Source organism: Lissotriton vulgaris, chromosome 3_1 (genome assembly GCF_964263255.1).
Source record: "Lissotriton vulgaris chromosome 3_1, aLisVul1.2, whole genome shotgun sequence".
NCBI lineage: Eukaryota > Metazoa > Chordata > Amphibia > Caudata > Salamandridae > Lissotriton > Lissotriton vulgaris.
Window position 1 is genome coordinate 1138381856 of NC_141689.1, and position 15654 is coordinate 1138397509.

At 42.8% G+C, this 15654-nt stretch overlaps 1 protein-coding gene across 1 annotated transcript in view; it reads left to right on the forward strand.

Moving 5' to 3' along the window:
* The window catches only part of LOC147727569 (E3 ISG15--protein ligase HERC5-like), a 479269-nt gene that overhangs the window by 49496 nt on the left and 414119 nt on the right, over positions 1–15654 (forward strand). The window contains exon 3 of the mRNA XM_086963137.1: positions 1188–1264. Within this exon, the coding sequence (XP_086819263.1) occupies positions 1188–1264 (77 nt within the window). The remainder of the gene's footprint in view (positions 1–1187; positions 1265–15654) is intronic.

Sequence of the window (15654 nt, forward strand, 5' to 3'; positions counted from 1 at the left end):
TACACATGCACCCACATATCCTACGCTTGTGAATAGGCAAAGGACATGAGTCATGGGAGACTGGATGTGCCCTTAAAGAACAGAGCCAGTTTGCAGTCTTCCTGCAGAGTTGGTGTAGACAGGTATGTACCCCTGAACTAAAATTGCTGCCACTACTGCCAGCACCTATCACTTCATATAACCTGGTTTGAGAAGGCACTAAACAGCCTATCTTAGGCTGAGGGTGAACTTTAGATGAACACCCTGTCATTTTAGTCTAACTCTGCTGATGATCTACAATGTCGGAACGTAGAGCACATCCAGTAGATTTGCATGGTTGACTGGAGGAAAAAATGAAGGCATCCAGAAATATGACCATGAAAGGGAACCATCACTTTACTTGCCCTTACATAGGACTTCTGTTCCGACAGTGGGCAGCATTTGGAGTCATGGGTCTAACAGGGCGAAGTGTCACTCCCACGGTCTGAAATAAGTCTCTGAAGACAAGTAAATCAACATATCTCTGACCAGCTAATACATTTGTCTTTTTAAGAGCTGGGTTTGTACCTTATGTTCTTTATTCTGTTAGCTGTGTTATCTTTTGGAGCATTGTATTTGCAATCCACAACTAGTAAGTCTTGGGCTGTGCCAATGCAACTTAAGAAAGAGACACAAACATCTTTAGAGATATTTTTGATTTGCCTCTGTGAGGACTCTGTCAAGTTTGTTTCTCACACACACATTACATGTAATCTCTCTGCAGTTTGCCAGGAGTATTTTGTGCAAAAGAACAGCTGAAGGTTTTGGCATTGGTAAACTTTCAGATATTGACAGCTGTTGTAGAAAAGGAGAAGTAGAATGAGATGACCTCGCCCCAGTCCATCTGAAAATCAGAATTTCTGAGAGAGGTTCTCCCCTTTATTTTGTGGTAGCATTCACAGTTGTGAAGATGCGCACAAGTGAATTATTTATTTTGTGATAGAGCTTCACTTGCAACTTGTGCTTCACCTGGGTAAAGTGAATTGATTGTGTACTAATGTTTTGATGATACCTTGAAACAGTCACTTGCATCTCATTTGGCTTTTTAAAGTCTTATTGATCCCTTTACAGGGGAGCGTGATCTGGGTATTACAGTCACAGTATGATGCCGTGTTTTGGCATATATCGGAATAATATTTTAACAATGAAAGTATTTTTTTCTTTTACAGTCCGATCAAACGTTTACATGACAGACGCATCATTCAAATTGCTTGTGGAGACCATCACTGCATGGCACTCTCAAAAGGTAATTGGCACGCTTTACATCACCGGTATGTTATTTCAAAGAGTAGATGTCTATATTAAATTATATAATGAGAGCTGTAACATACCTATACTGCAACAAAAAACATTGTTTTGAAAGAATAGCTCAAAATGTGATACAGAAATCTACAAGGTAAATCCTAGTTGACAAATGTATTGTGTGTGGCCAAAGAAGTCTATGTTATACAATAAACAAAAGAATACACTGTGAAATCAAATTCTTCCATTTCACATTAGCTGAAAAACTACTCAATGTTCTTTTCTCGCTGATTACCACTTTGCCCGAGAGGCAGCAGATCAGATCTTCTTCGGAAAGGCCCTCCTGGCACAGCAGAATCAATGTCACAGCCACTACCAACACATTTTATTTAAGGGTTTACTATTGTGTGGGTTGGGCTCTAGCTGTCTTCTGAGTGATTTATAAGTAATTGTCAATCTGACATAGAAAACTCAAACTCACCAGGGGATATGGTTGCTGATGTTGTTCAAAATGGTCATAGAACACAAAGAAATGCAGGGATGGCAGTGTTTCTGGAGAGTGGGTATGGAGAATAAGTTATATGGACAGATCTAAATGTGAAAGAGCAACTGGAAGACACAAACCTTGAGTTTGCATTAACATAGTTTTTTTCGAGTTTGGATTGTTGATTAACTGCAAGGTAGTTGTCAGCTGTAGTTTCAGAGAAAGACAGCACAATTTTGCAGAAGCTCAGTGTCTAAGGTCCGACCATTTCTTGGATTTTGGTGAGCAGAGAAACATCTGATGTGTGGAGAATAGATGACAGTGTGGACAAATACGCATGAATTGCGTTGGTTTTAGTGTGGAACAAAGGGACTTTGTTTTGAACTGGGATTAAGACAGCCTTGCTGACATCTTGCAGTGTTCATAGGGTGAGAAATTATTTTAAAAGCTGCAGTTAATTGGGCAAATGAACTAAATTTTGGCAGGATATAATCTTGGAGATGTTAGCTTTTAGATGGTGTACAGCTAATATTGATAATAGTTGGGCAGGAAATGAGATATTGGATGACAAAACAGGATTGTTGAATGACATTTTAAGGAATACTAACTTTCAGCCTAAGAAGTTGTTCACCCAATGGCTTCTTGTAGAGTTAAAAATCTACATGGGAAAGGAACAACCCCAGTAGCTATGTCTTTGATATTCACAGAAGGCAACAGCTTGTTCCCTTAGTCTCATACCTTTCAGCAGGAAGAAAATGCATCTTTAATTCCTGCCCTTGCTTTACAGTTATGCTTTTTCCGCTACATCACTCAGTCGACTCCAGCATCTCCGTTGTTGCAGCTGATCAGCGAAGTATTTCAAATGTGGTGCAGAGTGCTGAATAGCCGGCAGGACATGAAGGCCCAAACAATGCAAACATGGGATTCTTCAGCCTTCACCTGCCACTTGTTGTAGTTCCATTCTCGTGGAAGAGTAGAATAACAAGGCTTATATTTATGTTAACTTTCGTCAAGCATAAAATTCCCTTTGGGACAACTTACTGTTAAACCGTACGTTCTCAAGCACACATGAATAGAGACAACAACATCAATGTGATACTATACTGGCGAGGCAAGATGTACACACAAACAAAATTATGAGAAAATACTAAACAGTTTATTCATCCTTGCAATACATCATAAAATAATTTAAAATTATTTAAAACAGGTCAGACAATTAAAATTGAGGAAACAATAAGATTCCTATTCTGAACAAGCATTTACAATGCAAAGGTCTCGCCTTCGGAAAAGTTAGAGCTTTTGGCATTATAAATGGCAAACTTTTTATTTATGTGTTGGTTTTGAAAACAGATAAATAAATGACATTGTCATTTACAATCCCAAGAGCTTAATCTCTCGCAAATACGAGACCTATTGCATTTGCATCAAACCCACACACAGAGAGCTACACACACACACACAGAGAGCCACACACACACACACACACACACACACACACAGAGCCACACACACACACACAGAGCCACACACACACACACACACACACACACACACAGAGCCACACACACACACAGAGCCACACACACACACAGAGCCACACACACACACAGAGCCACACACACAGAGAGCCACACACACACAGAGCCACACACACACACACACACACACACACACACACAGAGCCACACACACACACAGGCATAGGCGTCACATTACCGTCAGTCGATGGTGAAGAAGTGCGAGTGAAGACAATTAGTATTTCTCAGTGACAAAGACTCAGGGTGATAGTCACTACCTCATGCTCGTTCTGTTCCATCCTTGGCGGGAGGGGGTGAAAATCCCTTCAATGCCATGTCAGAGTATGCGCTGTTGCTGCAGAGGGAGGCTTGCTCTGCAGACATAGCAGCTTAACTGCACCTTTACCATATCCCTTTTACAGTGGCACTGCACTGTTTTTTTTACCCCTGACCAGAGGATTACCCCCGAACAATGCCTTATGACAGCCCAACTCAATGAAAGGACAAAATGTGATAACTTAAAGCAAGAGTATCAGTTTGCAAACTAGATTAATGGAGATATCTGTTATTACACATGTTGGTTGTGCTCTGCATGGATGTTCCTAAATGTACTCTAAATGTCATGCTTTCTTTCCTATTCTACTTATCAAAGTGAAGGGCAATCGTGTTGCACCAATTGTCCATTGACTAAGCTGTCTCACCATTTTTTGGGGGGACTTGTGTATTGTGGCATAGGTTGAGCATTCAGGTGATTGAGAAAGATGTATGCTTTAAAGGAATCAAAATCCAAAGATCAGCCTCGGTTCAACATCTTGGAGCCTATCAGCTTAGTTTCTGTTACTTCAACATTGAGTGCTAGTTGTCTGTAGGTATCCCATTGACTACTCCCAGCAAACACTACTGCAAGAGCCACAATGGAGAAGGCACACTGGGTGCTGTGGTGACTCCAAGGGCCTTAGTAACTCACTGGTAGACCGCTGACCTGTGAGTCGGGACGGCATGAGAGGCTTGCTGCTGGGGCACGGCACTGCGCTGCCGAAGACTGCTCTGTGCTTGCTCCAAGTTCCTGATTACTGGAAGCGGCTCTACCAGGAATGCTGGCCAGCTGGGATCTTTCAATAACTTTGATATGGCAACCGTTGCAGCCGTTTCAAGCATCTCTCTCCCCTGCATGTGCTAACCTCCCCCTGCAGGCTAGATTGGAGCTGCACACCGGAGGCTGATCAATGAAGGAAGGCAGGGCTGTCCTGCTGTGTGGTTGAACTAACGAAGGCTGCCTGAGACGCTGGAGGAGTCACAAGAGGAACAAGCCGTGCGTGCGCACTCTCCCGAACTTCCGGTGTCGGGATGTGCACGCTCACGGCTGTCGTGGGGCGGGACTTCCGTCCTATGCGCCCACGGAGTGGATGGCCGGCCCAGAGGAGCGGTGGCAGCAGAAGTCAGGAGTGGCGGCTGAGGCTGCTGATACGGTAAGTGGGGCTTAGTCGTGGGGGTGTGTGTCTGTGTGACTGCTTTTGCGTGTGTGTGTGTGTGTGTGCGCGCGTGTGTGTGTGCTTCCGTGAGTGTGAATGTGGAGCAAGAGATGTGCGCGCGCGTGTGCCTGTACGTGCGCATCCACGGTCCCGAATCGCCGCGCGTGCCCCGGTCTGTCTCCCTTGAGAGGTATCTCGGTGACAATAGGTCTCGAGAGCGAGACCTAAACATAGAGGGAGTTTAAGGATAAACCATGCCTAGAGATTTGCACTGATCGTAAGTCCAAGAACGCTCGCAATTCTACTTGCAGGCACATAATTTTAGGAAGGATAGCAATGGCCCAGCAAGCAATGAAACAGCAACCAATATATGGATTCAGTACATTTATTCTATGTTACTGAACGTTGGTGAAGATCTCATGAACTGCACCAGTGATGTGCATTAGGCTAAATCCCCTCAGAGTTATACCGATGTTGCAGTCAGTAAAAGCATGAGGGCCCCCCTGACCCCCAAAGAAGTTCCTGAGCTAATTTTTAAAACATATTATGCCACTATAGAGGAGATATGTTGTCATCGCTCTTTACCCACATCTTTTTAACTAAAAAATTCCAAATAGCTGGCGGGTGTCTATATTGTTAACAAATTAAAGGGGGGGGCTCGCCAACTTCCTGACAACTATCTCTTTCTTGATTGTGTTGCTGGATGTAGGAGGAAAATATTTTGCAAAGAATCTATCACTGTAATTTAAAATTTTGGTGAGGTATAAAAACTAATACAAACTTTTACACTGGTTACCAACTGTACAGTGGACACCCTAATGGCTCTCTCCCTGCTTTAGATTAGGGAACTCACATCACAGACAAACCTCCTTAAGCAGTGTTTATTGATTTTAAGACTGCTTTCAAATGTGTGGTTTGCAGTCAATTTCGTCAAAACTGGCAAATTAAGGCATTTCTCATCTCTTCTGGGAGCTATTATAGCGCTATACTTAGATACATGGTCAAGGGGAACCTGGGGACATCAACCATTGCCTGAGACACAGTTTGTACTAATGGAGGTCTGAAGCAGGACTCTGTTTCTGTACCCCTGCTTTTTAATTAATATATTGGTGACATTGGTGCCTCCATTTACAGTGCTAGTCTCTTTTATTCAAAACTGGGTGACCAAACTGTGGCTATTCTGCAATATGCAGTTGAATGTGTTCAGTTAGAAAGGACGGTGATTGGGTTGCACCAGGCATTAACTGCTTTGCAGTCTTACTGACACTCAAATAAATTAAACATACATTGAAAGACCATGGTTTTAATTTTTGATAACAGATTGCGCAAAAATTGCCATTTTGTCTTGGAATAAACAAAAGTATAACATGTTGCGTACCTGGGAATATGGCTTAAAGAGAAGAGTGACTACCTCTCTTTCTTGAAGGCCTTGAAGGCAAAGGTTTCTAAATGAACACTTGTTTTCTTACCACTAAGTAAACAACTTTCTGGTCCATCACTAAGCCCAACACTAAGAATAATAAAGGCATAATTAATGGCAACACTTACATATAACTTTGCTTCTGTTCCAGATAGAATAATTTGTTTGGTTGATTTGGCACAATGGAACCCTCAACGATCATTGTGGTAACTTTCTCATGATACTGAAGAAGATAATACTCACCTTGAATTTACTATGCTGAAGCAAATTTACTCAGTACCACCAAACTATGTCACCTACTTAACAAGAATTAGATCACCACCAAACTCTACTTTGATATGGCAGGAATTAAACAAACCCTCGCTCATTAGAAACAAACCTGAGTCAAATAAATTGAGAAAAGCATTACTGCGTTTTAAACTGGTGACAACGTGGGACACTCAGCCTCCATGGATCACCTTCAAAAGTTAATAAAATCAGAGGCAAAGAACAGAAAAGAACAGAAGCAAAGCTTATATTATAAATAGAACAATAGAATATGCCTAATGAATTAGCCTTCGCCGCGAAAGGAGCAAGTCAGGAATACCTGAACATCCACTTTCATTGAAGTGTAAATTAGTCCCCCCTTCACTCTCAGCTGTTCGCATTGAAATAATTTTATGCTAGGTGGAAATACGGAACTATCAGCATCGGCTATCGCCCATGTAGCTATAAAGCAGATTCTATGGTGCCGATTGATTTAATAACATACAGCTAGGACTGCAAAAACATAGAGACCCCAATGTTACTTGCTAAAAGGGTGACATCCGACAACTTACAGCCTGTTGCTTGAAGTTTATGGACTATGTAGAGTGCTTAATAGGTTATTAGTGTTTCTTTTCGCCTAATTATTACATTTGAAAGTGAAAATTCATATCTGTAAGGAAGAAGAGACCCATAGATTAAAGGAGATAATTATTAGCAAATGGGTTGTTTTAACATTTGTGACAACTGCTGTGTAATGTTAGTGGCTAGTTGTTGTGACTTTACTAGGCATATACTACCACGAGTGACTAACATGATTCTAATTTTTGTCTTTTGAGGTCCCACTTCAGGCAACGACCTTTCTTTGTGTTTTGTATTTTTATGAATTGCTGCAAACATTTTTGCAATGGGTTTAAGTAACTGTGCAATAACATCAACCTGAACACGGCGTTTCTATACATGACAAAGTGTTAAGGGACAACGTGGTACCTGTCTGATGAAGGGTCACCTTCATGTAAGTCTGTATTACAAAGAGAAACGAAGCAGTAATGCCAGTTTTAAGGCACAACAAGCATAATATCACTGAAGGAAATTGCAGCACTCACGTTTGCTTGTATATTGTCTGTGCCTCTAGTGATAAGATTTTTTAGAATTCTGCTCTCTTTTTAGATCCCTTTTTGTGCATCATAGCCAACGCTTTAACAAGTTTGCTGAGTTACAACACAGTGAATAAAGCAATTTATAATAAAGTGAAACCACTCAAGTAAGATATTACAAACCACAGAACATGCAGTACATCACTGTTGGAAAGCAACACTCTCTGCTTCATTAAAGAAAAGCGGTAAGATAGGTCAAATATTCAGAATCATTTTTATATCCATTTGCAACATGTGTTTTCAGCTCTTCACACTCCACTGTGAACGCTTTCCCTTTAGTTTAGAACAAAAGCCAGTAATAAAGGAAATATGTTTGCTATTGGATTTGGAGCTATCCTTGCGAAAAAGAAGCCTGACATTCTTGCCATGCAGTAGGGCAAATGAAAAGACTCATTGGGCTCTGTTTGCCCGTAGCGCTCCTAAAACGTTAACATTTTATTGGCTAGATTTTCACCCTGGGAAATAAACTGGGGCCAGGTTACCACTGAGGCCATTTAAGTTAACGAACTGAATAAAAAAAGAACGAAATTAGCTCATGCAGCAGTGCAAAGGTCACTAGAAGGCACCTAGTGTGTTTTGACACATACGGGGCACCGTAAGGCGTCACAGAGAAAGTGCCAGCAACTCAATGGGCCGTAAATAAGTGGCACTTTATGAAGCTCCTGGTGACAATAAGATAATATTGCTCTGATAAGAGCCACTTGCAAAGAGCTGCTCTGGAAATCCTCAATAAAGGGGCAATTCCAAGATACAAAGACACAAAAGCAAACAACGTTTGTCTTTGTACAGCAGAACGAAGATGAACTGGTTGTTAACTAAGACAAGAGGAGTTCTCAAGAAGAATTCACGGAGTGTCAATATGTCGCAGTCGTAAAATGCTTCAGGATACGTGCGAAAACACTCTGCCAACATTGCACCTCACTGCCAGCTTTCTGGCCCATCATCCCCTCATGAGAAGAGATTAGCGGGTGCCTGGAAGTCAAACAGGGGGATGTGCTCTCGGTGAGAAAGCAGTTTCAGGAAAATTAGCGATCACTGTCGACAGGTCTCGCAGGTGGCCTTCCGAAACGAAAACGTGACCACATCCATGTTCCCTACTCCTTCGGCACAGCCATGTGCTAACTGATTTAATGTGTGCATCGCATCGTCGAGCACGACAATGACCAGTACTGCAGCTGTTTCGACATCGGCACGCAAGGGCAAGTATTTCCAGGAACATTTTGAATTTTACATCTTTAACACTCAGGCAGCTTCTCTGAGTAAATCCTGCTTCTGCCACCGTACGTACGGTGAGAGCAAAGTGTATAAAACGCTGGATTTTCTAACACTTCTCTAGTTTTAAAATATACTCAGCTTATTCCCACCTCTTTAGAATCACTACAGCAATAAACTGAGGCTCCTGTGGCTTGCACAGTGTCTGCCGCCGCCTTGATTCTCTAGTGAACGCCACAGGAATGGATGGTGTGGTGTGTGCATTACCACAATGAATGCTTACTTTCAATAGCATTTCTATTTTACTCACCAGATTAGATGTTTTTTTAAGCTCAGAATAGAACTGAAGAAGAGGCTCGGTTCCCAAAATACGGTGCTGGCTACGTACGTGCGCGTGAGAGGGAGAACGTAAGAGGCGGATGTGCTTGCAGATTCCCAACTGAGCCACTAGAGGGGGCCGAACCACAGTGCGTCACATCCCCCTCTTTCTGGAGTGGAGGGAGCAGGCTCGGGTGCGAATATTGCCGCTTTGCACTTTTGGTCGACTTTCCAAACCACCCATGAAACCCTCCTCTCTCACCCAGCCACCGGTACAAGGTCTTGTGAAAAAGGAGGGTCAGCGTTCTAACCTTTGGAGCCCATATGCGATTATGCCTCGCAAAATATTTTAAACAAGCTGAGGATCGCCGGGTGCTAAACAGCGCCGTGGGAGTGCACAAAACGAGACGCGGAAAGAGCCCGGTAAGTGGGGGGGGGAGGGGCAGAGAGGGAGGGGATGTCTGTGTGTGCCTGTGTGTGTGCCTGCCTGTGTGTGTGTGTGTGTGCCTGCCTGTGTGTGTGTATGTGCGCATGTGTGTGTGAACAGCATGCCATCTCTTGTCTCACTGTAAGCAGTGAAACTGAATGCTGGTTTGCCTGCGGGACAGGAGATGTGCGCTCGTGCCTGTACGTGCGCGTTCACATTCCTGAATCGCCGCGCGTGCACCCCTCTACGTCCCTTGAGGAGGAACTCAATCACAATAGGTCGAGAGAGCTCGACCTAAAAAGGAGGTCAAAAACAGAAAATTAATTCAGCAGAGCGTCAGAATTATCTTCAGTTAATATACAACATAATCCTCCTTTCTTTTTTGCATCGACGTGTTTCGGCAGACCTTCTAATAAAGCCACCTTCATCAGGAATACATATAATGTCTTCCCAGTTATTTCTGTAGTTCAAGAGAAAACTATTTTAAAAAAATGCACATACACAATGAAAACCCAATAAAGCACATCTCATAATTGCCTTGCCTCCAATGTTATTTAAAAGTATCAAAACACATTGATAAACATAACAGACACAGAGATTACAACATTTATTCATCACAAATACTTTTTCTTAACATACATAAAACACAGTAGATTCAGAGTGACATGGATATCCCTGAAATTCCTGACTTGGAGGACACTTCACTCCTGTTATTTCTGGTGTGTAAACGCAACACAAGAAAAACCCCACAACAATTTACAAAAATAGAGTACATTTTAATAAATTGTTCAACAGCAAAATTACAAAATTCTGTCAGTAGAACCGTAGTTATTAATTTCTAAAGTTTAAAGTACAATTTAGCGCCTAAAAGATCAAAGCGTCAACCACAGTTATTTAGCCGCACTGGACTGGGGCAAAGTCAAAAGTTAAGGTCAATCGCGATGGAGCGCAGGTCGGATGCAAGATGTCGATTGGGCCCGATCTCTGATTATCTTTGGACTTAGAAGAAATTTCATGGCAAAATGTCTGAGAAGGAAAAGTTGCCAGGGCAAGGCAATAGGCAGTATCAGAGGTGGAGGAGGCATCGTCTGCAGGGAGTCGCTGGCTGAAGTCGCTGTGAAGAATTCTTCGTTAGGACTTAGTCTCTTTTTTTAAAGTAAAAAATCTCCAGGAGGCCAAAGCTGCAGTCGGTAGCCGACAAGGGCTCCACGAGGCCGTATACCCACTCTGGAAGCCACTGAACAGGATTTCCCGCTGCGGAGAAGAACATAGCAGGAGCTGCCGCAAAGTCGGGCCAACTGGTGATGCACCTTGGGTGAATCAACAAGCAGGTTGCACCGGCATAGCTGGGGGGGGGGGGGGTTGGGGGACGGTCTGTCCCAGGTGGCACTATTTTCGGGGCGGCGTCCGCAAATAAATTATTAAGGCCGCCGCCATGGGTCATCAGTGCCGCACGGCTGCCGCGTATGTGCGTGGTGTGGTCGCAGAGCCATCAATCTTGTAGCACGCGAAAGCGCTACCAATGATGGCTCTGGGAATCATTTTTGGCCAGCCACCCCTGCGCAGAAAGCGCTGCAGTAACGTATGCATGCGCCACCACCAGGCGCTCGAGTCTGGAGAGTGCAGGTACTGGTAATGACTTCTGTGTCACACCATTGTCACCGTCTTGGAGTGAGGGTGCTTCAGTGAGGTACTTTTTGATAATGCCAGCCAGCACGCACGTAGTGATGTCTTTGCTACTAGTGCTGTCGGTCGGTACATGGTTTCCAAGGTGGTAAGCAGAGCACCAGCCTCTGGGTCCTAACAGCCTCTTCCACTGACGCGAGGCACAGCTGCGTGTCCCTATCTGTGTCCGTGCTTCCGACAGATGACAGGTCATTTTATCTGATACTTTTTCTGGAAAACTATTTAGAACCCATCGTCCCTTATGTGTGCATTTTTACATATGAGTGTTTCCATTTTAATATGTATATTTTAAGAACCAAACGGGAGTTGGAGGTGTAGATATCCCTTCTTTTAAGTGATTTACCTATAGTGATGGGAAGCAATGGCCTGGGAGTTGTCTGGTGTACTGCCCAGCACTGACACGCATTTTGTGTTATCAACCAAAATATACCGAGTTTTATTTCACCTCCCAGTGAATGCTTCCCTGGCGCAAGTAAGGTTGGAGTTTGGTTTAACCAATCAACAATATGCAAGGCAAGGCCATTTTATAAAAGTCTGGAATCAAATAAAAAGCGACCAGCAAAATGAGATATCGCTGCTCTTATGGAGAGAAATAAAGAAGGATACTACCTCCTCTGCAGCTCTATATCTTAGGGATTCGATTAACGAGTTTGGGATTACGACTATATGGGAAACGAATATAACCAAGACATCATTCAAGAAAATCATTAACAAAACCGCAGCACACTTATCCACAGTAAAGGATAAAGCTACCCTTACAACGAGGAAACACGCTTGGATGGTGCTAAATGGTTACAATAAGCAGGAGACACAACAATATCTAATAACTCAGTGGACGCAAAAAAAACAAGCAGGTCCTCCTCAATGCGAGATTCGGATCCATGCCAGGGCTTTGTCATCTTCCCCCATGGGAATTTCAAATAACCCAAACGAAATGCAGACTGTGCAATAGGGGTGAGGAAGACATTCAACATCTTTTGTGTATTTGCCCCGAACTCCTCCAAGAGAGAAAATCATTGCTAAAAGCTCATCTCTAGTCACGCGGCATACGGTGATGTAGGCAGGCCATGATGAAATGTATGATCTCAAATGATATCATTTTAAACTCCGCCTTTGTAAAGTTCCTACTGTTAGCTAAAAAGAAACTCAGAGATGTAGCTATTACAAATACTTAATGGGTTGTAAAGACTATGTAATGTCATTTTATATGATTTTAAACTGGAATTGAACTTTTAAATTCTTTTTTTAGTTCAAAATGTTGTAAGATTTTAAATAATCATCATAATAAACTACCTTTGTACCTTTGTACCTTTGTGTTATCAACTGCAGTTTTCCTTTTCTCTGCACCACTTCTGAATTTGCCTTCGGATTTATTTTAGTATTCAGTTAGTATATCAGAGGGCGGAAGTTGAGTCCTAAGCAGCGTTGATGACTTTAATGCCCTGCCTGACCTGGACTTTTTGCAATTAGGATCATTAGCTTTGGTTCTTTTCTAGCTCTGCTATTCCCTTAGGCGGTACTTGTCTTGAAGGTTTAAGTGCCAATGTTCCTTATAGAAGTGCTCCTAATTTTCACTAACCACGCTCTGGTGTATTTAACAAACTATGAGCTTCAAAACCATCAAAAGAAGAATAAAATGCCAACAAGGATAAAATGTTTGGGCTTGCGTTCATTCGCGACGCAATGGATTGATCCCAATTGAGGAGTTTAATGTCCAGCATTTAAAAGCAACATGCATCGTTTTATTTGGCAATGATTTTCTTTTAAACATGTTTGGTTTTTGGCTATTATATACGTAAACCTAAACCTGTTTGTGGCAGAAAATGCATCTTTATTGTATTTTCGTTTTGATGAGATAGTTGTGTTTCAAGAAGCCCAAAAATGTACTACTCGCTAAGATTTTCACTGCGGCTCCTCTTTTATGCAGAGGGAAAATATGAGCCCTTATGTTTCAAGGACTCAATGTTGTCTGTGTTCGGGTGCTTCATTTTTTATATTTTTCTTCTGATCCTCTCATTGTTGATAAAAAAACTGGCTTCAGCTGCGCACACTCTGGGCAAATAGGGTCATCTGTCTGTGAAGCACGAAGTGGCAATAGAAAGTAATATCTCTTTGAGACTTACTGTTGTTTACTGGCAGCTCCAGAGAAGGCAAAGCTGTGAACTGACAGTGAATTAGAGAATTAAGAGTTAGGTACCACAAATTGTATTGTCAATTATTAAGACACTGGGCAACCATGGCACAGTATCCTCCCAAAGAAAGTCAGCTCAGAAGGTTCTGCACTTCCTTTATGTGTACAGATGTGCGAGATACACGTTTAGCATCTTTTATAGGGACACTGGTATTGTCATGACTCTTTGATGTCTTCTCTTAGGATGCTCCCAGCACATGCTGCCATGGCTCTTTTATGACCAGGCAGCTGAAAGGTGGGTCTTGGGAATTAAATAGCTTTTTACTTTTCCAAATGTATACATCAAACTTGTCCTGTAAGTGAGGTAGGTAAGATGGTTGAGAAAGATCAGGTTATGAAACATCTGGTTACTTGTGGAAAGAGGTTGTATTTGTTAAACCCTGTTTTTGATGTTAGACATAACCTGTGCATCGCTTTAATTTGAAATGGTATATACCTAATTGATGCTGTGTGGTAGACAAATTGGAAGTGCACAAAATCATAAATTATTTTGTTCTAATTAAAACCTTTTAATAATGAACATGTACAGCCCGAGTCAAACATGAACTAGTTAGTGATAAAATGCACACGTTTCAAAAAGATATATGAAAAGAATTAGCTGAAAAGATATGAAAAACCAAAGGAGACTTTTGCTCAAACTAGTCTTTTTGGCCGAGGGTACACGCACATGCGTTCGCGCATCTAGCTTTTAACTTTTGTGGCCGGACCTCAGTGGCATTGGGAAGATAAGCCAAATGTGTGAAAATTGAAAAACAGCAGCTTTCTCAATTAAAGACAACAGCACCCCTTTGAAAGCAAAGACAGACTAGTCTATCACTAGTGGATTGGTGTGGCTCACTGGTTAGAGGCAGCAGACCTGTAAGCAGAGAACTGCCTGGGACAAGGGTTCAATTCCCGACGCGGCAGGGTTGTGGACCAGGGTCAAAACAGACTTGATAATTCTCGCCTCGGTGCCTACTCTAACCAGGGAACACACTCGGCAACTCTTGGCATTCAGCTTGCCTCATCTCTACAATGGTCCCCCACAGACGCCGGGGAAGCTTGGTTTCACCTTGGAGATACCCAGAAAGGGACCATCTCACAGGGAAAACCAGGACGGGTTCCCCAGCGGTCTTCAGCGCCAGGATACTCCATGGAGTCGCAGTGCGCTTTACAAGTACACCCACACTTACATTTACCAGTATAACAAATTCATTGCTGAGAACTTTTATTGGTTTAATGTTTATACTATCAATTGTATAGCTTTCTATTGCAGTGGTGCTGTAAAATGCACGTTGAATCCCTGCCTTTCTTTCCCTTTTTATCAAGATGCGCTATTCGCAATGGTTCTTAGTAGCTAAATAATAAAGTTTTGACTTTGATATGAAACACAATTATGCAAGGAACAAACTTACATGCACAAGTACAAATATTGTGAAAACAGAGTGCATTTTTCATTTCACATCTTAAAAAAAGAAATCTGCGAGTGTCCATCCTTTGCAGCACAATCACTCAAAACGTTTATATTTAGGGTTCCAGACTGTTGGTAGGCAACCTATCGGCTAAACGTTTGGTCAGTGACCAGCAGTGCCACCACATGCACATGAGGTCTCTGTGTGTGTGTATATATAGGCGATAGCTGTAGTTACACTGGATTATGAGTAGCAATTCTCTCAGCATGCACAATATGTACATTGTGCACTGTCAAATGTGCACAGTATGTAGGCAGGCCCCTATTGTATGCACATTGGACACCCTCTACATATAAGCAGGAAGTATCCCTCAGACACCTTCATATAGGCAGGATGTATCCCTCACACATATCAAAAGGGCAAAGCCTCTTGTGGAGAAGGGTGGCTCAGGGGTTAGAGGCGGCAGACCCGGAAGCTGAGATCGGCCCTGGACCAGGGTTTAATTCCCCGCCTCGGAGGGTCTTGGGCTAAAAAATACCACAGACTCGATAATTCTCGCTCCGGTGCCTTCTCGACTCACGGGTTCACACTCTGCGACTCTGGGCAATAGCTTGCTTATTCTCCACAACGGCCCCTCGCGGCGGGATGCCTGGCTTTCACCTTGTGGATACCCTGCCGGGGTTATCTCACAGGGGAATACCAGGACGGGTTCCCTAAGCAAGCGCTTAGATACCGACCTCGGTCAGTGATTTGCGCTATATAAATACATGTGCCTGGCATTTAGACCTGCCGACTGTGCCTATAATCAAGTTGGGCTTCTGCTAAAGTACCCAACTTCTCCAAATCCTTAAACCACTAAGGACCTTATTCTGAGTT